Here is a 26,659-nt window from a genome sequence, read left to right on the forward strand (position 1 = left end):
GGTGGAGGTGGGGTGGGAGTGGGGGGGGTAAGGGACTATCACAGGCAAGGGTGGGAGTGCCAGGCAGGGTTGGCTCTGAGCAGATGTGAGAGAGATCTGACAGAGTTCTAGGGCTGCGGGACTGAGGGCAGGAACAAGAGAAAGCAAAGAGAGCAGAGAGGCAGAGCCTGTCACACCTCAGAGCTCCCGAGGGGAGGCGACAGCTAAGGAGAGGTGAGGGAAGGTAGTGGAAGATGGAGCAGCATGGAGAAGGATGCTGGGAGGAGCCAGGGGCTAGGCCCTAATGCCTACCAAGATCGTAAACTGGCTTCTGAGGTGGCCCAGCAAGGTTTGTGTCTGCCCTGGGACTCTCTCCAAGGCTGGTGGAATTATTCTTACCTCTGGGCATTTAGGCCGGCCCTTCTTTCTGCTTGAACCACTGCCCTCTCCACTTAGCATCATTTCCTTTGTGAGTCCTCCTCTGAACAGACATTTTTAAATGTTTTTTGAGGGGCAGTGGTAGTGCATGTCTTTACTCCCAGCACTCGGGAGGCAGATCTCTGTGAGTTCAAGGTCAGCCTGATCTACAGAGTGAGTTCCAGGACAGCCAGGGCTACGCAGAGAAACCCTGTCTCAAAAAAACAAAGCAAAACACCAAAACAAAATAATAAACAAATAAATAACATACTTTTAGAGGTTTTATGTTGCAGCATTTTCTCTGTCCAATCACATTAGGGCAGTGGCAGGCCTGTGATTGGACAGGAATAGAGAGGTGGAGCTAGAAGTTGAGGAGGGAGAGAGGAAGGTAGCAGAAGATCGTCATCATGGAGGCCGGGGAAGAGGACGATTCAGACCCCGTGTGGTTATAACAGCCACAGGTAGCTAAGGTTTTTACAAGGTTAGGGTAATTGGGTTAAAACATTGTCTTTATCATGTGGCTCTGAGATTTTTGTATTGGCATCTTGTAATTTGTGATCTTATTGATATATAAACCTGATTGGATAATTAAGCTTTAAGAGTCATGCTTTTACTGGGTACTATTTGCTAGATAGTGATTGTGGGGGTGTAGGGCGTTGTATGTAAGCGAGATGATCTTCCTACCTGGGAGAAAATAGCAAGAGCCCACCTGGACATAGTGATGTGGCCGGACGGCACCAGCGGGGCATGAAAGCTTGTGGGGAGGATTTAATATTTAATATTTCCTGCAACAGTTTTAAGGCTAAAAGTCCTGAGACTGTTCCCAGCCCTCATGCAACTTTTGCTTGGAGACAGAATCTCGCCAAGTTACCCAGGTTGTCCTTGAAGTCCTTCTGGGGTCCAGTCTGGCACTGAATTTATAATCCTGCTTCTGCCTCTGGAGTAGCTGGGGCTATAAATGTCACCTGCCTACACATAAGTGGCTGTGTTCTGCCTCCCTTGACCCTGTCACCCATATCAGTTTCTTCCCTCCCAAATTCACATATTAACCACCTCTCTTCCTGTCGCCGTGTGGGCCTCCCAAAGATCAGGCCTTGGTCCAGGGCTTGACTGCTGTGAGGTGGTGCTGATGGCCCCTGACCCTTCTAAAGGATAAGGATGGATGCTGTGCCCACAGCCGAGATGTTGACAGCCACATCGGCTCCCTCTCGTGTGCCCCCTTCTAGAGCTAGGCTCTGACTACATGACAGTGTCTCACCTGGGTACATCAGCGTGTTGGGACAGGACGGTAACAAGTGTCAAGGAGGCCAAAGTCCGATTTGTTAGTATGTAAAATCCTGACATGCTCATTGTGTGTTTTTGGCAGAATTTGACTCTTGAAGCTGGAAGCATTAAAGTCTTGATTGCCTTGTCTCCTGGTCCTTCCCCCTCACCTCAGTGTCACACACAGGTGCCCAGTGGCCTCACTTTGGTCTAGGGCCACTCAGAGGCTCTTGTCTGCTGTGACTGGGGAGAAGTGCCTGGCAGGTCCCAGAAGAGGACAACCATGTGACTTCGCGACTGACGCTGATGTGGCAAGCCTGGTGCCAAGCGCCTAGAGCCAAGGCTTGGACGCAAGGCTGTCGGGGTCAGCGCAGAGGCCTGGCTGAGTGAGCCAAGGCATAGGTCACACCAGCCCAATGCATCTCTCATCACAGCTGTCTCGTAGCCTCAGATGGCCCACGGACAGTGAGTCCCTGGCTAAGAGGACAAAATGCTTGCTCTAGAGATTGCCCTCTGTTCCAGAACAGTTTGCTGGGTGTCCTGGGTGCCCAGCTTCTTACTTCAGGCCTCTGAGTCTACTCTGCTGGTGGCGGCATCTTGTCCCCAGGTGAGGTCCTGGGTGGTGGCAATTGAGGCTTCAGGCCAGAGCTAGACCTGCAAAGGGAAGGTTAGAGGTCCAGGCCCCTGAGACCCCAGCCTCTCCACACACTCCAGGCCCTGTCCTCAGTTTGAGGGTCTCCTCCCTGACAAGTGGCATTTCTTTTCTCGCTCTGACTTTGGAAGGCTCCCCAATATACCCCGTCCAGTGCAGTTTTAGGCTGCCTTTCACAGCTCCCTCTGAGGGTGAAAAGGCTGCCCAGTACTGGGAGGTGCTACCCTGATGATGGTGGCGCTGGGCTATAACACCTGCTGGGCGGGGGTGCGGTGGGGTGGGGGAATGCTAATTAGTAGTACCTTTGTAACTCTGAGTCACTGGAAAGCAGATGTGGAGGAGCTTTTAAGGAGGCCCTCGGGGGTTAGCATGGTATTTCCACTCTGTCTACTTGTGGGTATACTGTGCAAAGGTGGCTGTGTCTCTCCCTGAGATCAGGAGAAGGTGCTCCAGGGACCTCCCCAGCCTCCAGTGTTAAAAATAAACCCCATGACAGATAGCTTTCCATGGCTATGACAAAACACCAGCGGGTAGCAGCTTGAAGGAGGGAAGGTTTATTTTGGTTTCTGGTTTCACCATGGTCCCTTGGTTCCATCGTTTCTGGCCCACTTTAAGGTGCAGCCTCCCAGGAAGGTCGGCTTGTTGGAACTCACCTGCTTCCCTCCCTGCAGCCAGGAAGCAGAGAGGAAGCATGAGGAAGTTATCCCGGGCAATAAACCCTTCAAGGGCGCGTCCCTCTTAATAGACTTCTCCAACATGGTCCCACCCCCTCTATGTTCCTACTACTTTCCAGCGGCCATTGAAGCTGTGAATTTATCATGGGTTGATCCATTGATGGGGTCAGGGTTGTGGTCCCATTACCAGAAGTCCCACCTCTGAACACTGCTGCTTGGGAATCAGTCTTTGAGATCAGGCACATTTGGGGTGGTATGGCTCTAGACAGCTGGGGACATTTGGATCTAAGCTGTAATGGACACGTTTTCCATCTCTGTTCCTTTAGGCTGGTTCCCCTTTCTTCTCTTTTAAATAAGTGTTTTCTGAGCTCCTCTTAGGTGATGACCCTGACCGAGGCCCTGGGAGACAGCAGGGAACCACTTTAGAGTTCCTGCCAGAATACAGGACTGGTCCTGCTGGAGACAGAGCAGAGCTCTGGAGTGGAGAAATGGCAAAAGCACTTTCACTCAGTGAGGGTTCAGCAGGGAATGGAGAAAACGGAGAAGCTGCAGGTCTGGGTGCTCAGGACAGCGAGGCAGCCTGGCGGGTGGCCCAGCGGTCGGCTCTGCAGGCGTGAAGGCCCACAAAAAGGTGGGGTAGGCTGGGTGTGTCTGAGGAGGGTAGGAGGGGCTGCTGGAAGGTGCGGAGACTGTGGCAGCAGGCAGGAGTTTGGGCTGCACAGCCCGCAATCAGGCTCAGACACGTCCCAAAGCCCGATTTCTGCTGCTGGACAGATTAGAAGGCAGCTGGGATGTGGGAGGAAGCAGTAAAGTAAAGCGGTTGCACCCGTGCAGCTTCGGGCAGGCATGTATGTGTGTATGTACGCAAGTGTGTGTGCATGTGCGTATCAGTGCGTGAATGTGTGTGTGTATGTACACATGTATGTGGGCATATGCCTATCTGTGCATGAGTGTGTATGTACAATGTGTGTATGTCACATGTCTGTGTGTGAATGCCACATGTCTGTGTGTGAGTGTATATGTATGTGTGTATTGCACATGTCTGCGCATGAGTGTGTGTGTATGTGTGTACGCAATGTCTCCTTAGTGCCAGGTACCCAGGACTCAGTATTCCAGGACTCAGGAATCTTCTAGGTTGGCACACTAACTATGTTTCTTGAGGCCAGGGAGAGAGTGGCTTCTTTTGAGGAGGTTCCCTCACACTTCCCAGACTTCCTGGGGACCGCCCCTGCCAGAAGTGCCGGTCCATGGTGGGTTTAGACTGAGGCTCAGGTAAGGGGTATAGAGTCCCCCCTCTTTTTGGTAGTATTAAAGTAAATTGGAGTAGGCTAAAATCTCACTAATTTTAAACCACAGAATGAAGCGATTTCACCTTTGAGGTCAGCAGAGATGACCGGCTTGTTGGTATCCCCACCCCCACTGGGATGAGTGGAGTCTGAAAAGAGAGTCCTGGGGTAAAGGAGGATGTTGGGGTGTAAGCAGGAAGAAGGATGAAGGACGAGCTCGGGAGTCAGGAGCGGGAGGAGCCCGAGCCGGAACACAGGGAACACAGCATCCGTGGTGGGCTCCCTAAAGGTCTGTCTGTCTGCTTCTCTCCCATCCTGCCAGTGTCGCACCAGCCCAGAGACCCCGGCAACGTGGTCCTTTCACTAAGACACACAGCTCCTTCCTTGAAAGTCCCAAGAGCAGGCTCTTTCTTGCTTCTGTGGACACGTACTAAAGTCCCGTGTGGCTGCCCGCTGTCTATTTTCCTCCAGGCAGTCCCTCCGTTTCTGCACGTGTAGCTGGGCCTGTTCTTTACGTGGTGGGAGGGGCCAGTCAGCTTCTTAGGGAGAGAATCAGTTGTGAGGCCAGGGTGGGCGAGGCACTGGCCCCAGCTAGCTTCCCTATAACTTCTGGGCTTAGAGGGAGGGCAGGGACTCTCGGTGATGTGGCGCATACATATCCTTTCTGTGCCGTGGCTCGCTCAGGTCAGTCCCGGGCCGGGACTGGACTTGAAAGCACTAAGTCCTTTTCCAGGCTCCAGTGGCGGTGGTTGCATGAAGCCGAAGCTGGCAGGCAGGGCAGGGGTGTCTTCTAGCCTCAGTTGTTGTCCCTAGTGTCTGAAGAGGCACTTCCAAACAAGATGTCACTGTCCTGGGACATGCCACTGAGCTGTGACTTGGTTTTGATGAGGTACTGAGCCCGGCGGATCAGCACCCGTTCTTGTTCCTGCTTGAGCTCCAGGTAAGAGCGGGAGAACGTATGGAAGATGGAGGTGACCGGGAAGGCCATGAGGAGGATCCCGCTGAGGATGCTGCTCAGAGCCACCACCTGGCCAGGCGTGCTCCGGGGTACCATGTCTCCGTAGCCCACGGTTGTCATGGTGATGACAGCCCACCAGTAGCAGGCGGGGATGCTGGTGAATTCGGGGCTGTCTGCCATCTCATTCTCGATGACGTAGAGCAGTGGGGCAAAGAGGGCGATGGCCACACACAGGAAAAGCAGCAGAAGCCCGAATTCACGCGTACAGCGCCGTGCCGTGAGGCCCAGTGTCTGCAGCCCCAGTGAATGTCGGGCCAGCCGCATCACATAGAGGATGCGCAGCGCCCGCAGCACGCGCAGCACCAGCCCAACCTTGTCCAGGTAGCTGTTGCCGGTGCTTGGCTTGCGGCGGCTGGAGGCAGCGCCATCCACGAGCAGTGTGACGTAGTAAGGCAGGATGGCCACCAGGTCGATGAGGGTCAGCGGACTCCGCAGGAAGGCGAACTTGCTGGGTGCCTGGATGAAGCGCAGCAGGAATTCCAGGGAGAACCAGCCCACGCACACCGACTCTACGATGAAGACGTTGTGGCACATCTGGGAACACTGGCCCTGGGGAGGCACAGGGCAGGCAGGGATCACACCAGTAAGTCAGCAGCGAAGCTCTGGCCTATATGGGACACCCAGCTCCCCTGCCTGTCCACGCTGCCAGGCCCTAGGGCATCTCTCTAGCTGCTGCTGACCCCTATCTACAGACAGACGCCTCCTCCCCTGCTCCTGTTCTCTCTAACTCTGCTTAGGCAGTCTCACCCTTCAGACTCCTGGTTGCTTCTCTGCTTGCTGTCCCTCTCTCCCTTTTTCTTTCTTTCTTTTTCCCTTTTTGTTTTTTTTTTTTCAAGACGGTGTTTCTCTGTGTAGCCCTGGCTGTCCTGGAACTCACTCTGTAGACCAGGTTGGCCTCGAACTCAGAAATCCGCCTGCCTCTGCCTCTGCCTCCCAAGTGTTGGGATTAAAGGCGTCACCACCCAGACCCCTTCCTTTCTTTTTCTTTTTAGAGCTGAGGCCCGAACCCAGGACCTTGCGCTTGCTAGGCAAGCGCTCTACCACTGAGCTAAATCCCCAACCCCCCCTTTTTTTTGTTTTTCTGCAAATTGATATTGAATATTGATACAGGTGCTAGGAAAATACAGCCCTTGAAACTCAGGCAGCCTGCACTCCCCACCCCACCCCCAGCTAGCATCCTCCCTGCACACAGCCCTCAAGAGGTTAGGGCCCGGGAAAACTACAGACGTCCTAAAGCAGTGGTTCTCAAACTGTGGATGGGAACCCTTTTGTGGGACCCCATATCAGATAGCCTGTATATCAAACATTTACATTATGATTCATTTGTGACACAGTCTTTTTTTGTTTTGTTTTGTTTTGTTTTTGTTTTTCTATACGGGGTTTCTCTGTGTAGCCCTGGCTGTCCTGGAACTCACTCTGTAGACCAGGCTGGCCTCGAACTCAGAAATCTACCTGCCTCTGCCTCCCAAGTGCTGGGATTAAAGGCATGCGCCACCACCATCCGGCTACATTATAATTCATAACAGTAGCAAAATTACAGTTATGAAGGAGCAACAAAAACAATTTTATAGTTGGAGTCACCACAACATGAGGAGCTGTGTTTAGGGGTTGAAGCACTAGGGAGGCTGAGAGACTGTGTAAAGGCTCTTGATTGGGACTGGTTCTCAGAGGACCTCTGTGATCTTGTCTTTCTGAGAATGCACTCCAGCTTGGTGACACAATTTGACCTGGGGGCTCTGATGTCTCCAGCCTTGGGGGTGGGAAGCCCTCCTTCTCCAGGAAGCCTTCCTGGAGTGCACCCCACCTGAGTAGCCCCAGGTGTGTTTAGACCTCTCACACAAGCCCCCTTGTTGTGTGGGCATGAAGTGGGGTACCACCAACCCAGCTAAGCCCAATATACTTGGAAGTCTGAAGACTTGCCCTGGTCACTGTCCCCCCTGCAGTGCCTGTGTACAGTAGGTCCTCAAATGTATGCACATGCATCAGATGCCACAATGAGTCCTACTGGTCCCCAAATAAAAGCAAAGATCATTGTCACTGACATAAGAAGGCCAGGGCTGGGCAGGGTGGCACACACCTTCAACCTCAGTACTTGGGAAGCAGAGGCAGGTGGGTCTCTGTGAGTTCAAGGCCAGCAGAGCAAATGCCAGGACAACCAGAGCGACACAGCAACAATAAATATAAATAAATAAATAAATAAATAAATAAATAAATAAGGCTAGGAATCATTCTCTCTCTCTCTCTCTCTCTCTCTCTCTCTCTCTCTTTCTCTCTCTCTCTTGTTCTTTCTTTCAAGACAGGATGGTGGAGGGTGACTTAGAACTTCTGACCCTTCTCTCTTCACCTCCCAAGTCCCGGGATCATGACTCATACAACCTTGTCCTGTTTGTTTGTTTATTCATTTGTTTATTTTGTTTTTTTTTTAAGTCAGGGTTTCTCTGTATAGCCCTGGCTGTCCCAGAACTTTGTCTGTAGACCAGGCTGGCCTCAAACTCAAGAGATCCACCTGCCTCTGCCTCCTTCGTGCTGGGATTAAAGGGATGTGTTACCACCACCTGGTTTATTTATTTGATTTTTCAAGACCTATCAGGAGGCTGTGGGTGACCCAGTGGGTAAAGCACTTGCTGTGAGAACCAGTGTTTGATCCTCAGGACCCAGGTAAAATCTGGGCAGGGATGGCAGCCACTGCAGTCTCTGCTCAGAAGGCAAAGACAGAATCCAGAGGCCAGCTGGGTAGCCAGGTTAGCCAAGATTGGCAAACTCTTAGTTCAACTAAGAGATCCTGCCTCAGTGAAAAAAAGCATAGGTCAATTAGGAAAACATGTGATGTCAACTCTGGGCCTCCACTCACATTTCTGCATGTGTGCACTCTTGAACATGCTTACACTCCACACATGTATACAAACACATGCACACTCATGCATACTCACTACACATGCACACTCATCACACACATGCACAAACATCACACATATGCATACACATTACACAATCACACACATGCACACATATCACATACATGCACACACATGCACACATCATACAATCACATGCACACACACCACATGTATGCACACACATCACACAATCACACACATGCACACATATCACATACATGCACACACATGCACACATCATACAATCACATGCACACACCACACGTATGCACACACATCACACATATGTACACATATTACACACACATACACACATATCATACATGCCCACACACCATATGCTTGCACATACATCACACATATGCACACACAGTCGCATACATGCCCACACTTACACACACAGTACACACCACATACATGTACACACATCATACATGCATCACATACATGCACATACATGCTCACACTTGCACACACATCACACACATCACAACATACACTCACACATGTGCACATATAACATATATCACACACACCGCATACATGCACACACACGTCACATACATGCACATACATGCACACATATAACACACATCACACATATACACCGCATATATGCACACACATCACACACATATACACATTTAAAAAGAGTGCTTTTGGGACTGGGAGTATATACACAATGATAGGCCACTTGCCTAGTCTGTGTTGGGCCCTGGGCTCCGCCTCCAGCACCACATGGAGAAGCCAAAACAAAACAATGCCAGAAGTTCCATCAGTGTGGCTTTGACACTGTTTTCCTGATAAAATCAGGAATCAGGGGGTGGGGGTGGGGAGTGGGAAGTGGTGGAGAAATGACTCAGTGGTTAAGAGTGCTTACCGCTCCTCAGGAGGACGTGAGTTCTGTTCCCAGCACCCTGTCAGGTGGCTCATAAGAGCCTGTAACTCCAGGGCTTCCAATACTCTCTGCTGGATTGAGAAAGTCCCCATCCCCTCACCACACACACATAAAATAATAATATAAATCTTAAAAAAAATAGAACCAAGAATAATGGAGCTGGTGATAATAAACCTATTCCTGACTGGAGCAGAAGAGTTTCAGGCCAACCTGGCATAGTAAGGCTCCGTCTCACAGAATGATGGAGCTAAAACCAAATCTGTACTGAATAACATGCCAGGCTCTGTGCTGATCTCCTTACATAGACTTCCCCACTGAACTGAATGCTCAGGACTGCATTCATAGTCCCCTGAATGTGTGGGGAAACTGAGGCATAGCATGGCCTCGTAACTTTCCCACAGCTATGCAGCCAGAGCGGGTGAGATGGGATTCAGGTTCTGGGAGTTTGGCTCTAGCCCTCGGTCCTCGTCCCCAGTCCCTACGACCATCAACATTTCATTTAGTTGGTGAAATGTTTTCTTAAGATCATTTTTTTTAAAAAAAACTTCAGTGTTTAAGAACAAGCCAGCAATCCTCTCTGGGTTGTACACACAGCCTCGATGACCACATCCTCTGTGACATCTGTAGATGGAAGGGCTCCTCCCTCGTGAGAACTTCTAAGATTGAGTGAAACAGCACAAAAGGCTTAGCACATGCAGGCTCTACAGCTGGTCCTCAGTTAGTGGTGCTGGCATCTATGTTCACCTTACGCTGTCAGACCGTCCCTCAAATGTCTGCACAGTGGGTACCTGGTTCCTTCATGTGGTACAGGAGTCACAACTCAAAGGCCCAGGGCACCTCCGCTGTGGACCCAGCTCTCACCAAAGACATGTCTCTGTCATCGGTATGAAAAGCCGAGTGAGCGTGTCCACATGGGAAACACTTTATTTCTGAAGACCTCAAGTCCAGTTTGGGGGAGTTGTGGGCAGGTCAGTCATGGACTTCTATGGGGTTACCATGGGTCCCCAGCTGCTGTGTGGGGTCTACAGACCATGGATTCCGTGAACCTACGCTTGGTAAACTGTTCTGTCTGCTTCACTGTTTTCACCTGCTGGGTGGGTGAGAGAACATGTCTGCCATGGAGTTACAGAAGGACCTGCAGGGAAGGTGAGACGGAAGCAGAGCCCGGCCCCCAGGCGCCCATGGCTTTTGATAGCATGAAGCCTGTGTCAGCCTGAGATCAAATGTCTTACATGGAATACCCTCCGCCATCCCGACAAGGTTTCTTCTTTTTTCTCTTTCTCTCTCCCTTTCTTTCTCTCTCTTTCTTTCTTTCTTTCTTTCTTTCTTTCTTTCTTTCTTTCTTTCTTTCTTTCTTTCTTTTTTTTTTCGAGACAGGGTTTCTCTGTGTAGCACTGGCTGTCCTGGAACTCACTCTGTAGATCAGGCTGACCTCAAACTCACAGAGATCCACCTGCCTCTGCCTCCCAGTGCTGGGATTAAAGGTGTGCGTCACCACCACCTCCACCGGCTACATGCAATTTCTTACTGTGCATAGAAACATGCCCATCCTGTGGGGACATGTACACACACACAGACCTGTGGATAAAATAAAATGTTTTCATGACTAAGAAAGCAAGTTTGGTAGGTTACTTACTATAGGAGGGAGATGGGAAGAGAGAGAGTACTGGGATCTGTAAGGTCGGTTTTAATGACCTCTGTCTGGAGTGTGCCCAGCTTAGAGCCAGGCCTGTCAGGGTTACATCATCCAAACACTGGCTTGCTCAAGCAATTTGCAGAAGAGGCTCCTGGCCTCTTTGTTGGGCTTTGTTCTAGATCCCACAGACTAGGACAGTAGGGGGCGCAGTAGAGACCAGGACAGTCACAGCCGCTGACTCCAGGACACTAACATGCAATATCGAGGGAGGGAGCTAGAAAAGATGGATACAAAGGCATCCACATAGTATGACGCCAAGCACCAGGGAGGCTGCTTAGCTAGCGCTGTGAGGGAAGGCCTCCCAGGACAGGTGTCAGTGGTTAAGGAAGTTATAGCCAGCCTTCAGAACGGCTGACGGCCTTACCTGTTCCTCCTCCTCGCGCAGGCTGGGCAGGGTGCTGACCGACAGGTTGACGGCGGTGACGGTGACAAACAGAACGGACAGGCAGGCAAACACCTTGCCAGGCAGCCCCGAGTGTGGCCTCTCCACCATGTCACGCAGCCTCCTCATGCAGCGGCTCAGGCGGCCCTCGCTGGCGGACGGACCCTCACTGATTTGATCCTCGCTGTCCAGTGGCTCCTCCTCATCCTCCCGCTCCATCATCTCTGCGAACTCCTCGATTTTCTGCAGGTACCGGCGCTTGCAGCAGCCGTCCAGGTGGTCCTCCGCGATGCCCCAGTACAGCAGCTCCTCCTGGAAGGACAGGGCACACATCTCCCGAAGCAGCCGCAGCTTGCCGGCCCGCAGGAATGTGAGGATGGTGCCAAAGGCCCCCGGGTTGCGGTCGAAGAAGAACTCGTTGCAAGTTACATCATAGTCATCACACACACTCAGGATGTCGTCGAAGTTGGTGCAGGCCTTGAGCTGGCCCAGCCGCGTCAGTGGGAACTCATCCAGCGTGGTCCAAGGTAGTGAGTACTTGATGCCACCCACGTTGATGATGATCTGTCGCCTGCGGTCCGCAAGGGAGCTGCTCTGGTGCAGGTCCTCCTGTGGCCGCAACCGTTGGGCCCTGCGGTAGAAGACGCCCTTGATGGCTTGGCGCTGTGGGAAGAAGGCTGGGTGGAAGGAGGTGTCGGAGGCGCAGCTTAAAGCGCTATAGTCATAGTCCGAGTTGTCTCCCGGTAACAGGGTCATTTTGGGGCTTCACATCCCTCTTGGGCCTGGAAGGAGAAGGAGAGACCCCTGGTGACCCCTGAGTCTTTTTGTTGTTGTTGTTGTTGTTGTTGTTGTTTTGTTTTGAGACAGGGTTTCTCTGTATAGCCCTGGCTGTCCTGGAACTCACTCTGGAGGCCAGGCTGGCCTCGAACTCAGAAATCTGCCTGCCGCTGCCTCCCAAGTGCTGGGATTAAAGGCGTGAGCCACCACCATTGCCCGGTGACCCCTGAGTCTTAAGTGAGCCTTCACTGATAGTGGAATATGTATTTTTTATTTTATTTCAAAAATAGTACTGTGGGTTTAAAATATTTTTCTTTATATGCGTGTGTATGCACCTACTTGTCTGTCCGTGTATCACGTGTGTGGGGGTGCCTCAGGAGGCCAGGAGAGGATGGTAGGTTCCTCTGAAATGGACTACAGGTGGTTGTGAGTTGTCATGTAGGTGCTGTGGATTGGATCTTGGTCTTCTGCAAGAGAAACCGGTGCTCTTAAGCACTGTATGTGAGTGTATGTGAGAGTGTGTGTACATGTGTGAGTGTGGTGGATGTGTATGTGTGAATGTTGTGTGTCTATAATGATGGATATGTGTGTGTGCATGAGTGTGTGTATGTGTGTGGTGGATGTGTACATGTGTGAGTGTGGTGGATGTGTGTGTGCACGAGTGTGCATGTGTGAGCGTGTGGAAGCCAGAGGATAGCTTTGTGGATCTGATTCTCTGACTCTCACATGAGCTCTGGGGATGGAACTCAGTAACTAGGCTTGCTCGACCAGCACCTCTACTTGCTAAGCTATCTCACCTGCCCGATTTCTTGGTGTTGAGAACTCGAGGCAGGGGCTCTCTGGTAACTGAGGTGGGTCCATGAGGGCCAGAGTGGAGCTCTGGGGTCGGGTTGGTGTTCAGTGTGTGAGGTGCTGGGAATTGAGCCCAGGTGCATGTTGGGTAGGCACTCTGCCAGAGTGGCATCCCTAGGCCAGCTAACTTTTAATTAAATGGCATAGCTGAAAGAGACGTTTGGCCTTGGCTAGTGGCTCTCAGGTGAAGCTGACGTCACATGGGGCACGCAGCAATGTCTGAGGCAGCTTTGACTGTTGGAGATTTCTCGCTTCCAGCAGAAGAGCCAGGGGAGCAGCTAATGCAACCGCCCACAGTGCCCACAGCAGCACCCACCGCTAGCTCAACAGCCCACAGTGCCTATCACAGACCCACTGAAGTCATCTGGCCCTCAATGCCCCAAATGCTGAGTGGAGAGGCCCTGGTATTGAAATGATAGTTTTTGGAGCCACACAGTCCAGGTAAGTCACCGTGTGAAACGGGTTTAACCACGTGACCCATGCCACAGGATCGGAAAGGCCACAAGCCAGGTCCCGCAGAACTGGCTGATTATTGTATGAGCGTTTCTCTTAACACTGTTAACGCTTCCACAAACAGGAAACAGGTACATAAGAGGCAATGGGCAAAGGAATGTCTGAATATCAAAACAGGGCCCATTTTGCTCCTCTGTTGGCATATATCACCTTGCAGGCTCCAGGAATGGAAAGCACAGAACCAACACTGACACCTCCAGGCGTGTGCGTGTGTGTGTGTGTGTGTGTGTGTGTGTGTGTGTGTGTGTGTTCATGCTCCGATACTTACACGCCTTGAGTCAGGATCTCACAATGAACCAGAAGCTTGCTGCTTCAGCTTGCTGTCTGATCAGTGAACCCTGGGGATCTGCTTTTCTCCCTCCCCCAGTGCTGGGGCTTAAGGCACACCCATCTATGCCTGGCTTTTTACATGGGAGGCGGGGATTTGAACTCTGGTGCTCATACTGCAACAACAAGCTTTTTACCCATGGAGACATTCTCTTAGCCCCACTGCGTATCCAGTTTTATGGCTATCTGTGTGCAAGCTTGGATACTTCTGAGGAGCGTCTGGGTATTCAGTTTTATGGCTATCTGTGTGCAAGCCCCACTGTGTATCCAGTTTTACAGCTATCTGTGTGCAAGCTTGGATACTTCTGAGGACCGTCTGCTCCCTGGGGGAGGAACCACGCCTGACTCATCTCTGGATCCCTACCCCCAGCAGTGTAAATGCTCCACGACACACTTACTGGATGAGAGCATTCACTGTGTGTAAAGCAGCCGCACGTGCCAGCTTTAGAAAGCACAGGTCAGGCTCTCAGCAAGTGAGACCTCCTTCCTTCCCAGCCTCACAGTGAACGGTCTCCACCCAGGGAACGACGGGGCTGACCGGTCTCCAGCTTGCTTGTGGGCTCAGCTTGGTTTATGGCTACTTCTGATACTTAAGCAATTTCATGTCAAAAGATGTCCTCGTGGCCTGAATTCCTGTTGAGAAATGGGCTGTGCCTTTCAGGCCCGGTTCTAGTCTACTGTAGTCTTGACTGCTCCCCATGGTCTCCCTCACACCCACCCCACTTCACTCACAGGCTTCTTTCCTATACTTTAGGCATTTGAAACCTCGGATTACTCAAAAGACCTTTCTAGAACTAAATGGATGCACAAGAAAGTAGCAAACATCTACTGTCGCCCCCACCCCAGTCTCACTACGTAGGCCAGATTGTCCTCAGAACTGTGATCCCCCTGCCTCAGTCCCACGAGTGCTGAAATTATACTTGTCTGCACCGTTAGGCTTAGGTAACACTTGGCTTTTTAAGATCCCCATCCATAGCTGGGCTTGGTAGTGTACCTGGGAGGCTGAGGCAGGAGGATTACCGAGTTGAAGATCAGAATGGGATATGCAGTGAGGCATTACCCTAAAAAGTATTTACTTAACATGAAAAGGTGTTTTGCTTGCATGCATGTCTACACAGCAAGTGTGCAGTGCCCATGAAGGGGTTGGAAATATAGACTGTTTGTGAGCTGCTGAGAGGATGCTAGAAATGGAACCTGGGTTCTCTCAAAGAGCAGCCAGACATTGTAAGAGCTGAGCCGTCTCTCCAGCCCCAGAGCCACTCTGTTTCAAGACAGGTTTTCTCCGTGTAGCCCTGGCTGTCTTGAGACTTGCACTATAGACTAGGCTAGCCTCAAACTCAAGAGATGTGCCTGCCTCTGCCTCCCAAGTGCTCGGATTAAAGGCGTGCACCACTATGAGTGGCCTTTTTTTTTTTTAAGATAATTACATCTTTTTAAAATTTTTGTTTTGCTTTGTTTTGTTTTGTTTTTTTCTGCATGCATGTACACGACTGCCTGATACAGGTAAAGATGTCGATCCCCTGACACTGGAGTTACCGATGGTTGTGAGCTGCCATGTGAATACTGGGAATTGAACCCAGGTCCTCTGGAAGAGCAGCTTATACTTTTAACAGCTGAGCCGCCTCTCCAGTCCACAGAGACGCCGTCTTAGTGAAACAGAACGAAACAGCTGGGGATGCAGCTCAGGTTGTGGCTTTGCGCCCGCCTAGCGTGAAGAGAGGCCTGGGTTATGCCCAGCCCTACAGAAACTGGGCATGACGGTTTACCACCATGACCCCAGCACCTGGGTGATGGAGGCAGGAGAGTTCTAAGTTTGAGATCATTCTTTGCTAATGTGAAGTTCCTAGCGGGAGAGAAAAAGATAGAAGAGAGAGACAGAAACAGCTGAAACCTGGGTTAAATGTTCTACGATGCCCAATGAAGGGACTTGGAGGATTATGGACTGTTGAAATGTTGCAGACCAGAATCAAATTATCTTGGGCTATTTTCAGTCCCTTTGAAAGCCGTTCCTTGCCCACACCCGTGTCTGACCTAATGTCCTCGTGACCATGGAGACCTCAGAATACGTTCCCACTAGCCCTTTGGATTTGCTGATTCACTGCCTGTGGCCCCCACTGCTGTGTTCGGTAAATACTTTGATTTATATGTTTCCTTGTTCTGTAACGGATAAGATCTCATAGAACCACTTTCACAGTGGAACGGACTGTGTGGAGAGACTTTAATCTGCTTCCCCGGGCCAGGACCACTTAGACTTGCCTCCAGAGTAAAAATCGTCTCTTTTTCCTTTTGCATTACAAAGCAAAGTGGAGGCGATTGGGTTCACGGGAAGACCCACCTCAAAACAAAAGGAAAGGAAAAATGATCTTTCCCTTCAGTTCCTGACGGAAAGCGAGCAGTGGTGGTGGAGACTGTCATTTCCAATATCAGGGGATCCGGTTGGGGTCAGGAATGCACAGCTGATCTTAGGGGAACCGGAGCAGGGAGGGTGCTCATTGGGCCCCCTCCCCACAGGTGTCCTGACAGAAGCTTAGCACCACCTCACCACTGCACCGCTGCACCGCTGTCCTCATCCGGGAAGGTTGTAGCTTCACAGAGAGACGCAGTTTTGGGAAACTAGGCTACACCTGTTTGAAGTCGATGACTACATTTTAGAGCAGCCGAGAGCTTTTCACTTCTCCTAAAATTGGAACCCATGTCCTCGGGCTAAGCCTGCCGGGATCTCTCCCTTGGAGGCGTGGGAACAATCAATCCCTTTAGGTGCTTCAAGAGTTCCTTGTTTCTCAGCTCTGCCACTTTATCCCGCCACCAACGACAAGAGGAAAGCCCTGCTCTACTTGGCTAGAACAGCCTGGGAGCCTCGTTCCCCAGCCAACGCTCACTCACAATGCTCACTCACCAGCCTCTTCTCTCTAGGAGTCTCCCTTGTACCTCCACTTGCCCTCCAGCAGAGGTTCCCCATTAGTGTCTCATTGGGTCTCCTGCCTATAGTGGGACTCCCACATGTAGTTAGCTGTCCCAGCAGGCTGTTAGGACTAGAGGGTGGTGGGTGAGGGCTGCAGATACAGTTTCCTCCAGGCCAGAGCTCATGGGGAAGGTCAAAGGTCTGCTGACGGAGGGACTGCATACATCGTAACCCCGTGGTTTCTAATCTGATGGTTATAGCAGGGTAGCTAGCATTTCTAGACTTCAGAGTTAAACACATTCATCAAACAGGCTGTAGGCAGCTCCTGGACATGAATGCGACTCTGCAGCCTGAGCCTTCCCAGGGATCACGTCTGTCCATTCATTGACTGGGTTAGTTATGTCGGCTGCAGGGACTGAGGGCTATGGAGACTCGGGAGAGTCTGCTGCTGTCTGAGAAGCGGGCTGTGGAAGAGTTAAGCCATTCTTCGCTCTTCAACGTTCCCACATGTTAGATGCAATGCTGGGTCCAGGAACACATCAGAGAGCCAGCCAGACCCTGCCTCAGAGAGCCAGCCAGACCCTGCCTCAGAGAGCCAGCCAGACCCTGCCTCTGTCCTCATGCAGCTGATGAGGGTAGACCGAGGGACTCGATTTCTGAGTAAGTGCACTAGTAACTTCAGGATATAGCAACTGCTGTGGTAAGTCAGAGCTGGGTATGGTAGTGGGTGACTATGGGGTGGCAACATTATCTAGAGGGACCCAGGAGGGGACATGGGGTAGGGCCTTGCACACGTGAGGCACCCGGTCTTGCACATGTGAGGCACCCGGTCTTGTGCTTCTTCAGGTTGGTTACTCGGGATGGAGGGGACAGCTTGGATTGCTCTGCCTTGCAAGTGGGCTTGGACAGGGTCAAGCTTTAAGGGCAGGCTGGGAGGCAGATAAGGGCAGGAAGCAGATGTATTTGGAGGTCAGTAAGTGCAGGTCTAGAGGCCTCGTGGGTCACAGGGAGTAGCTTGGGATTTATCTACGTGAGGCAGGGCTTTTCAGGCAGTGTCAGGAGCAGACTTGGGGGCCAAGACACGACAGTAGGAACAGAGGCTCAAGGATGGGACAAGTGGAAGGGACTCAGGCTCTCATGGCTTCAGCGGGCTTGGAGGAAGAGCAGGCAGAACTTTCTGAGGGGTGGGACCTGAGCGAGGGGACAAGAGAGGAGCGTGATACCAGAGGCTATCAGTAGGTGGCGCTGAGACAGACGAGCGTGGGAAGGATCGTCTCACAAAAACTGGCGTGGATGATGGGCAGGGGAAGATGACTTAAGTGTAGGAGAGAGACAGCAGGAGGGAGAATCTCACAGGCAGGTCAGAGGGCCAGAGCCAACCTGACCAGTGTGTGGTTCAGGGAGGGGCCAGGCTAGCAGAGTTATCTTGAAGTACAGAGGCAGGAGCCTGACCTAAGCACAGTACCCAGACCCTAGGACTCTGTTGAAGTCCTCCACATCAGACCCCAGAGGTCAGTGCAGACAGACCCACAGGAGTTAGACATCAGGAAGATGTGAGTCACTCCAGGCACACACATCCGATTCCAGGACCCTGTGAGCACTCTACAGCAAGGAGAGCCTGAGGCTACAGACAGGAAGGTTGCTAAGGTAGGCTACCAGTGGCTGGGAAGACAGGAGGAGCTGGGAGCCAATGTGGGCAGCCAGCAGGAGTCAAGACAGGCAAGTCAGAGGTTTCCTGAACAATCAGAAAAGAGCATGGCCTCACCAACTCCCAGTTTTAGCCACCAGACCCACTTAGAACCACAAGACCACCAATGTGGATTATCTTAAACCATTCAGTTTAGGCAATAAGCATACAAAATAGCCAGGTGTCCTGGCAACATGCCTTTAATCCCAGCATTCAGGAAACAGAGGCAGGCAGATCCCTGTGAATTTAAAGCTAGCCTGGTCTACAGAGTGACTTCCAGGTCAGCCAAGACTATATAGTAAGACCTTGTTGAAGAAGGAAAAGGAGAAGGAGAAGGAGGAGGAGGAGAAGGAGAAGGAAGAGAAGGAGGAGGAGAAAAGAAGAAGAAGAAGAAGAAGAAGAAGAAGAAGAAGAAGAAGAAGAAGAGGAGGAGGAGGAGGAGGAGGAAGAAGAAGAAGAGGAGGAGGAGGAGGAGGAAGAAGAGGAGAAGGAGGAAGAAGAAGAAGAGGAGGAGGAGGAGGAGGAAGATGAGGAAGAGGAGGAGGAGGAAGAGGAGGAGGGATACTGAACTGGGCCTCCCTCTCCAGGAGCCAATCAGATGATTTGCTTACTTGAAGGTGGAAGGGGAACAGAAGAGCCTATTAGCTTTGAGATGGGCTGGCTGCTTTATGACTTTGGGCTTCTGCAAACAGTTCCTACCCACTTGAATTATGCTGAAGAGAGGACTTAAGTGATGCGCTTGGCCCGGTGCCTAGTCGGCAGACACCTGTCATCTCAGTCTTGAATCTGACAAGTGTCTATCACCCATCTCCACCACCAGCCAAGGGTGTTTCCCCTGAGCTGACCCAGCAGGATTCGAACTCAACACTACCGGACTCCTATAGCCCAGGGCTGGAGGGAGTGCTGTTTGGCCAGCCCTCCAGGGAGGCAGTTCTAGGTTGCTAAGGAAACTAAGGAATGCTGTTCATCTGTGGCCCCAGAACCCTGCTGCGGAACAGTTCTGGGGCCACAGAAGTGATGGGAGACACTAACATGACAAATTATCCCCATTTAAGTCTTTGATTGGGGGTCTGTTTCATGGGAATTTGGTTTCAGGGATGAACAAGATACAAGAAAGTCACCCCCTTTACTTGAGGCAGTGGGACGTTCCCAGCATCGGTCCGTCCCCAGCGACCAGTTTGGTGAATCTTGCTAGAGAAAGACAGAAGATGCAAGGCTGTGGTCTGTGTAGGATCGGAGAAAGAATTGGGTCTTTAAAGCATAAGCCAAGTGGGAAAAGCAACAGAAGTTTACAGCACGGTGCTATTTATGTAAATGAACACATTACTCGCGACTAGGACTCAAACACACAGAAGGATCTGTGTGTAACATGGAGCGTGCTGAAGGGAGGTGGGGAGGAGACTATGCCTGGGAACAGGAAGGGAGGGAAAATGGGGAGACAAGACAGCCCAGCTCTGGTGAAGGAGGAAGTGTGTTAGGGGGTGAACGGGTGGGTCCCACACCTTGAGATTTCCTAGGTTACAAAAGCACACTCGGCCATGAAGCTTCCAGCTTGGTGATTGTCTTAGGTAGGTGCTCAGCAGAGACAGCGGATCCTGGTGTCCCTCTGAGGTTCCCTCGGCCCTGGAACCAGCCTGTCTGCTCCTTCAGTAACAACCATCATGTTAAAAGCCCCAAAGTGGAGTGGGAGGGAGGGTTCCATACATGCTGGGACAAGCCAGGGCTGCAAGAAGCCTCCTGCCCGACTGCTCCTCATGGCATCTTAAGGCTTCACTGCAGAATCACTGGAGAATGCCCCTCCCCTGTGCTTTCTGTCAGTTGCTCATCTCCCTCGGGGTTGCCTCTATCCCATTCTCCTCCAGGAGTCCAGAGACCCACAGCAACCCTGAGGCTGTTTCTTGTCCTTCCTCCTGGAAGGAAAATAGCACCCAGGAGCTGTAACTGAGGCCCAGCAAACATTTCCAAAGATAAATGTCCATTCAGAGCTCCCTCCTCCCTGAATGCTTCTAAGTAGCATTGGGTCCACCATGGGCTTAGGGGCCTGGATCTGAGAAGGGAGTAGTTGCAATGGACAAAATATCCATGCCTGATGTGGCTAATCATGGCCACCGCTCCTCTGAAGGTTCCTGTGATCAAGCCAGCCACCTGCACCCACAGAGCACTGGGCTTGAAGAGCCTCCTCCTGCTCTTTAAAATGAGAGCGATCGTGTCTCTTGCAGAGCTACCGAGGGTGGGTGAGTAGAGGTTTCTGTAGCCTTCGGCGACATCATCTGATCACCGGCCCCATGGCCCTCACATGAAAGGTTTTCATGAACTGCTGCCTGATGACCTTGACCCCTAAGACGTCCCTCCACGGGACACTTAGTAAGCACCAAGGTATGATGCTGGGCCCCTACCTTCAGGGTCTTACATTCTCTCCTAAAAGGCAATATGGGGAAACTGAGGCTCAGTGAAACAAGCATTCATGGCTGGCAGTAAGGGACTGTATTAGTCTGTGGGATCTCCGAATTCTCCTGTCATGGTGGGGACCTGGACAGATGTCATTTCTGTAAGGGACTGGACCTTATCTGTCTTTGCCGACAAGCCTTTGGGGGAGGCCTGGGGGGGGGGTGCCTGGGGATACGGAGAAGCAGGTGATGATACAGGCCAGGAAACAGCATCATCTTTATATTTGCACTAGATCAGGGTAGGAAAGCAATAGAGTCTCTGCTTTTGTTGAGTTCTGGGTCGTTACTGTGGCCTCCAGAGATATGACCATCATCACAGGGGTTATGGCAAGGCCAGGCCATGAGCCAAGGAATTCAGGAGTCCCTCTGGGCACTGGTATGGGGGAGTGGATTCTCCCCAGACGACATTACTGGGCAAGACAAGATTTGAAGTTCTTATCTCCTCAAACTCTGAGATGTTGATGAACACTGTGTATGAAAGGTAGGAGCCCTAACACAACACGCTAGGCAGATTTCCAGAAGTTAGAATATTTGCTAAGCTTCTGGTGTTGGGGTTTGGCCCCTGGACTACCATTTCTAAGTTGGAGTAGGGAACCCGAGGCTTCCTTCCTTCTCTTCCCAGGCCCCATGTAGTTCTTGTCTCTCCTGTGAGTCTCATCTGTCAGGATTAGGGCTTGTGGCTGGGCTGACTCAAGGGCTGGCTGGGCTGCCTTCACCCCCAATTAAATCGCTAATTATAATAGATCCAGCTATTAGGCTGCCCAGGTCCTCGCATGCTGCCCTCTCCCCTCAGGATTGCTGCCTGTGGAAGTCTGCCTTTGCCACTTGCCATCCACCACTCCCACACACCTCAGCTTCTTCTCCTGAGAGCAGGGGTCAAAGTGCCCGGAGAATTCCATGCTGGGGGGTGGGCGTGGGAGCCTGTCCTCATCCCTCACCTGAACTAAAATGAGGAAAAGTGTTATCAAATAGGCAGGCTGTCCTGTTAGCCGTTTGGCTCTGCTGCTGGCAAAATGGCTCCCGGTGCACACGGTTACTCTACCAAGAGCTTTTAAAAACTGTGGCCAGAACTCTGTGGGGTGTGTGTGTGTGTGTGTGTGTGTGTGTGTGTGTGTGTTTCAGCTGTTGCTTCTGTCCACTTGTTTTTTGAGGCAGGGCCTTACTCTGGACCGGCAGAGCCCCAGGAATCGCCTGTAACCAAGCCCTGCCTCTCCAGCCCTGGCATCCCATGCCTGGTTTGTTGTTGTTGATGATTTGGGTACTGGGGATTAAATTCTGACCCTCAGGCTTGCTTGTTTTCTTTCCTTCCTTCCTTCCTTCCTTCCTTCCTTTCTTTCTTTCTTTCTTTCTTTCTCTCCTCCTTTCTTTCTTTCTTTCCTCCTTTTGTGATCAGAAATTGGGGAACACTGGTTAACACAGAGGAGCAATGGGGACCTGGAGACAGCACCAGTTAGTTGGGCTGCTCACAGGGCTGGGCAGGAAGGAGGGGATGCTATGCCTCTTGTCTGTTGGGGCAGGGGTAACTTCAGGCACAGTTCCGATCCTGTGGCAGATTCATACGCTGACTTTGTTCATTAAGGACAGTCTGCCAGGTAAAAATACCAAGGCCTGGCAGCCTCCTCCATCCCTTCTGTTTTTATTAATTCTATTTAGGTGGTATCGCCAGCCAGCCGCTATTTCCATATGTGTGGGGACAGGGAAGGGGGACTCTCTTTTTCTGGGTTTAGGCAACCAGCCTAGAGTGGATTCTCAGAGGGCACCCCCCCCCCCGTGAGCCCCTGTGTTCAGGGAACATCTGTGTCTCCCTGCCCCTGGGGCAGATGGCTTACCTCTTGCCAGAGTCCCGTGCCAACCTAGTGCATAGAACTCCACTGCCCCCCCCCTCCCGGAGTCTGCCCCATCAGGCTGTGGGCACTCACGGCCTGGGTCCCCCAGCTACCCCCATCAGGCTGCGGGCACTCACGGCCTGGGTCCCCCAGCTCTGGGAAGGGGCTCAGGGTGACTTGTTTTCAGTGCGCGTGTCCCCTGTGGGATTGGAGTGTGTCCCACGGCAGACATTTTTCCACTGGAATGGGTTGGCTCAGAGCTGGGCTGGTAGGAGCAATCCCTTGGGGCCAAGCTTCCATGCCTAACCTCACTTCCCTCTGCCTTCCTCCAGCAGGTGCCTCTGCAAAGCTGCAAAGCTTAAAGACCCACAGGTAGAAAAATCCACCATGTGCACACCCCACTGCTTTAATCTCCAGGGCACCACTTAACCTGGAGGTGTGTTTATTGAAGAGACACCAGGCAGTGGTTCTGAAGGCTGTCATAGGTGTGTGTGTACGCTCTCGGGGGTTGGGGGGATATTTGGGAGTGTCAAACAGACCCCAGCAAATATCTACCCAGATTTATAGAGTCCAGCATGCCCCCCTTTCTCCAGTGAATCAGACCCATCCCGGCCCCCTCCTCTCACCTTCCTGTGCATGTAGCTCAGGTGTCACCGAATAAGGGTGAGTGTGTGTTTGCCTCCCACCTATTATTATCCACCTGGGGAACTCAGGTGTTTAGCACCCCTTAAGTACCTCTGAATTGCAAGTGGTTAAACAAAATGTGTGCCAGAGGGACAGCTTATCTTATAAACCCTATTCCTAGGAGGCTGTATTCACCTAACACTAGATGAACCTTCTTGGCCCCCATTGTCACCCCCAGCCCCACTAAAGAGCTTTGAAAAGCCCATTTCTCCCTCTCCAGGGATCGACCCCCCCTTAGGAATGAACGCATTATGAACCAACCTTAAATCTGCTATACACATGTGCTGTTGCTGGGGGCCACCCTGGCAGGCTAAGACCTTCTGAGGCGGGGCCTGAGTCCCAACTTCTCCCCCTGTCTTGTCCCGTCTCCACTGTTCAGTACAGGCGTGTTGAATAAATGAATGGATAAACACTGAGTGTTTGGCATAGTGAGATGCCCACAGCAGGTGCTCAACCAATTTTTGTACAACTCAGAGAAGGAATGAATTCGTCTCTTTTCCATCCACACCCAAAAACTGTGAGCAAAGCCGGGCCACTTATCACGGGTACACTGAGGTTAAGGAGACCTCTAACTTTCCTACTAGATGCTAAGGCCAACGACCACCGAATTGTCTCCAGGGCCTTGCACTCAGTAGGCGGTCCATAAGCCCTCACTGAGTTCGTAATTAATGAATGACTTAATGAGGCCCGCTGGTGGGAGCTGCCTTCCATGCCTATTGACACTGAAAGATTCCCCTGCATTCCAACTCCTCCCGGGGGACCCCAAAAAAACCTGTATGCAAAGTCAGAGCGCACTTCGCATTCCGGGGACCCCTGGAGAGGATCCGTGGCCGGACCAAACTGCGCCCGCGTGGGTGCATCCCGCATCGCCCCGGCGGCCTCTCCGGGGCTCCAAGGTATCAGCAGAGGGCACCAGGGCCGCGGCCACGTGCAAAGCCCGGAGCACCGCTTGCAGGAGCAGGGTCCCGCTGGGCTGCAGCCCGCGAAGTTCCCACCTTAAGTTCCCGTCGCGGCGTCCCCTCCTCGGAGCTAGCCGGGCCGCAGCTCTGTCCCCCGGCGCAGCGATGCCGGGGTGAGGATGCGAGATGGGGCAGCAAGCGGCGCGTGGGACCCGCTTGGCCTGCCGGGGCTGCTGGCAAACTTTGGCCCCGGGGCCGCTGTCCTGCGCGCCCGGACCCCTGACCGTCCCGCCTCCGCCTCCTGGTGCCCGCCGGGCTGCAAGTGCGCCGGCAAAGCGGCGCGGCAGCAGCAGAGGGAGGTGGCCGGGCAGGAGGCGGGACGGAAGGAGGGGACTGCGCGCGGGGCGGGGAGAGGGGCGGGAAGCGGGGGAGGAGGGCGGGAGGATGGAGCCACCGCGGGACCCGCCACTGCGAAGCCACGCACCCTGACCCGGCCCAGAGTGCTCTGGGACGCTGGGTCCTAGCGGAATGCAGCACCGCACTCTCTTCATCCCGCCCATAACCATCTCCTCCTCCCCTAACCTTCTCCTGCGCCCTGCGGGCCACTGCCTTCCCGTGGTGACCTTTTAAGTCCCAGCGCTGCTCCTCCCAGGGCTCCTGGCCCAAGGTGCAGCCACCTCTCCAATTTTCCCAGTGGTCGTGGGACGCTCGTGCCGCTCTTCCACCCTAGGCTCAGCGAGTACCAGGACCCCAGCTTCATTCCCCACGTGAGTTCCTATCGTGGGAATGCCACAGGACCAGTCTCCTGTTCTTAGGAGGTCCAACCTCACGCGAGATCGTGGACCCTTCGCTGAACTGTCACGGGCACTGAAGGTGACACGTCGGGGTGGGGGGGGACACTTCATGTGTAGTAGACATGGAGCCCACGTGCTCTCCACCATACCATACCAGCTGTACAAGTGCCTTTTCCATTGGCGGCCTTACTGGGCCCTGGGGTCCAGAGCCTGCACCACCTTTGCAGTGTCACCAAAACCAAAGAATGAGCGCCCTGTGCCCCAGAGTGACTCCTATGCTGTAGTTGCTCACTGTCCCGGGTGGGATCCAGTCTGGCAGGCTCTGGGTCCTGTACTCAGCAGCCTGGGGAGGGCAGTGGACTCTGGAGGCCTCTGAGTTGGTAGAAGTTGCAGCAGGCTTTGAGATTAGGTGGGAGAGCTGTCTGAGAGGAGAGGGAGTAAGTGAATTATTGATCGGTACTGTCCTTTCTCCTCCATCAGGCAAGCAGGAGGGACTCAGGGACCACGCTCGGCTAGTGTGGCTCCTATGCCTGGGGCTTCTTTACAGAGATGCCTTGACTTGGCCCGGGGATGTGAGCTTTGGGTTCACTCGGCGCGTGGGTAGAGACAGATGCCAGAGTCAGAGTCAGCTGAGGACCTGTCCCAAGAACTCTTAAGTGTCTGCAACGTCTACACCAGGGGCAACGGGGCTGGGAAGTGCAGGTGTAGGAGGGGGTGGGGGAAGGGCTCCTTAGACGGAACAAAGGCAGACTCCCGAGGAGGGCTAGAAGCTGAGAGGACCACATCTTTGGCACATTAGCAAAGAGACCCCACTAAGGAACAAACAAAGGTTTCTGAGATGCGGAGAGACCCAGAGGCAGGAGGGATGGAACAGGGGCCGGCATAAGGGTTTCCAGTGGACTCTGGTGGCCAGTGGTCTCGGGTTCCATGTTGAAAACGTGGCTGGTCCTCGGTGCTCTAACAGGCCCCTTCCTTCTCGAACAGAAGGACCCGTGCATCCATCTTTCTTGCTTTCTTCTGAGCCCTGGGCTCTACCAGAGCAAGGACTGCACTGTCTTCCTTCTGGCAGGCAGCTTCCGCGTGAAGAAACTTAAGAGAAGCCGCTTCAGTGGTTGTGGGAGGGACCTAGTACTGTCCTATGACCACCAAGTCAACCGCTGTCCCCAGGGAGGACCAGAGGACCAGGATGTGAGCAGAAGTTCTCAAAACCTTACTGTGGTCTTAGTCCTCCGGAGAATTCTTCAAACCCAGTGGATCATGCTTGTGGCCCTTCTAGCAAGTTCCCTGGTCTGGGCTTTTTGAAGACTTCAGTTTATTCCAGCTCCATCTGGCCTCAGAGAGATACCAAGATGGGTTGTGAGCCCAAGCTCGCCTGGTTACTTAATGTTTAGGATCAGGCCACTAGGCCTATGGGAACCCTGAGCACTTGAGTCTGGTGCTGGGGTGGCAGACAGAAAGCCCAGCACAGCAGGGGCAGACTCCACGCCCACGCCCCTCCCCCCTCGACCCTCGACCTCCACACAGTCTCAGACCCAGGCTGTTCTCAGGGGTGAATTTATGATCTTATCCCCCGCTGTGCTTCACCAGGTCCAATAAAATCCTTCTAAATCCTTTTAAGGATTCCCTCTGCCATTCCCCTCTTCTGTGCCTCCTGCCAGATCTCCGGTTCTTATCTTCATTTTCCTCCCCGAGAAGCATCCCTGGCCAAGTTGTCCTGTGGAGAAGGATACTGAGGGGGCTGGGATAGGCTTTCTGAAAAGTCGAGCATCAGGCTTGTTGACACATGGGG

The 26,659-nt window shown here is 52.5% G+C and overlaps 1 protein-coding gene and 1 long non-coding RNA gene across 2 annotated transcripts; one reads left to right on the plus strand and one right to left on the minus strand.

Moving 5' to 3' along the window:
* Window positions 1–2,842: 2,842 nt before the first annotated feature.
* On the minus strand, window positions 2,843–24,425 carry Kcng1 (potassium voltage-gated channel modifier subfamily G member 1). Its single transcript, XM_031372842.1, has 3 exons — window positions 24,173–24,425; window positions 11,145–11,944; window positions 2,843–5,838 (listed from the first exon to the last, which is right to left on the minus strand). The coding sequence occupies exons 2-3, from the start codon at window positions 11,916–11,918 to the stop codon at window positions 5,068–5,070; spliced, it is 1,545 nt and encodes a 514-aa protein (XP_031228702.1). The 5' UTR covers window positions 11,919–11,944; window positions 24,173–24,425; the 3' UTR covers window positions 2,843–5,067.
* LOC116091444 lies at window positions 22,761–23,593 on the plus strand. Its single transcript, XR_004119035.1, has 2 exons — window positions 22,761–22,978; window positions 23,398–23,593. It is a non-coding gene; the product is annotated as an uncharacterized LOC116091444 (long non-coding RNA).
* Window positions 24,426–26,659: the final 2,234 nt, after the last annotated feature.

This window comes from Mastomys coucha, unplaced genomic scaffold (assembly GCF_008632895.1).
Source record: "Mastomys coucha isolate ucsf_1 unplaced genomic scaffold, UCSF_Mcou_1 pScaffold15, whole genome shotgun sequence".
Classification (NCBI taxonomy): Eukaryota; Metazoa; Chordata; class Mammalia; order Rodentia; family Muridae; genus Mastomys; species Mastomys coucha.

Bases quoted from the DNA above. Each gene is read 5' to 3' on its own strand.
- Kcng1 (XM_031372842.1), bottom strand. From the start codon at position 11,918: ATGACCCTGTTACCGGGAGACAACTCGGACTATGACTATAGCGCTTTA. The intron at 5,839-11,144 runs GTAAGGCCGTCA...GTGCCTCCCCAG, and splicing joins TGCGCGAGGAGGAGGAACAG to GGCCAGTGTTCCCAGATGTG.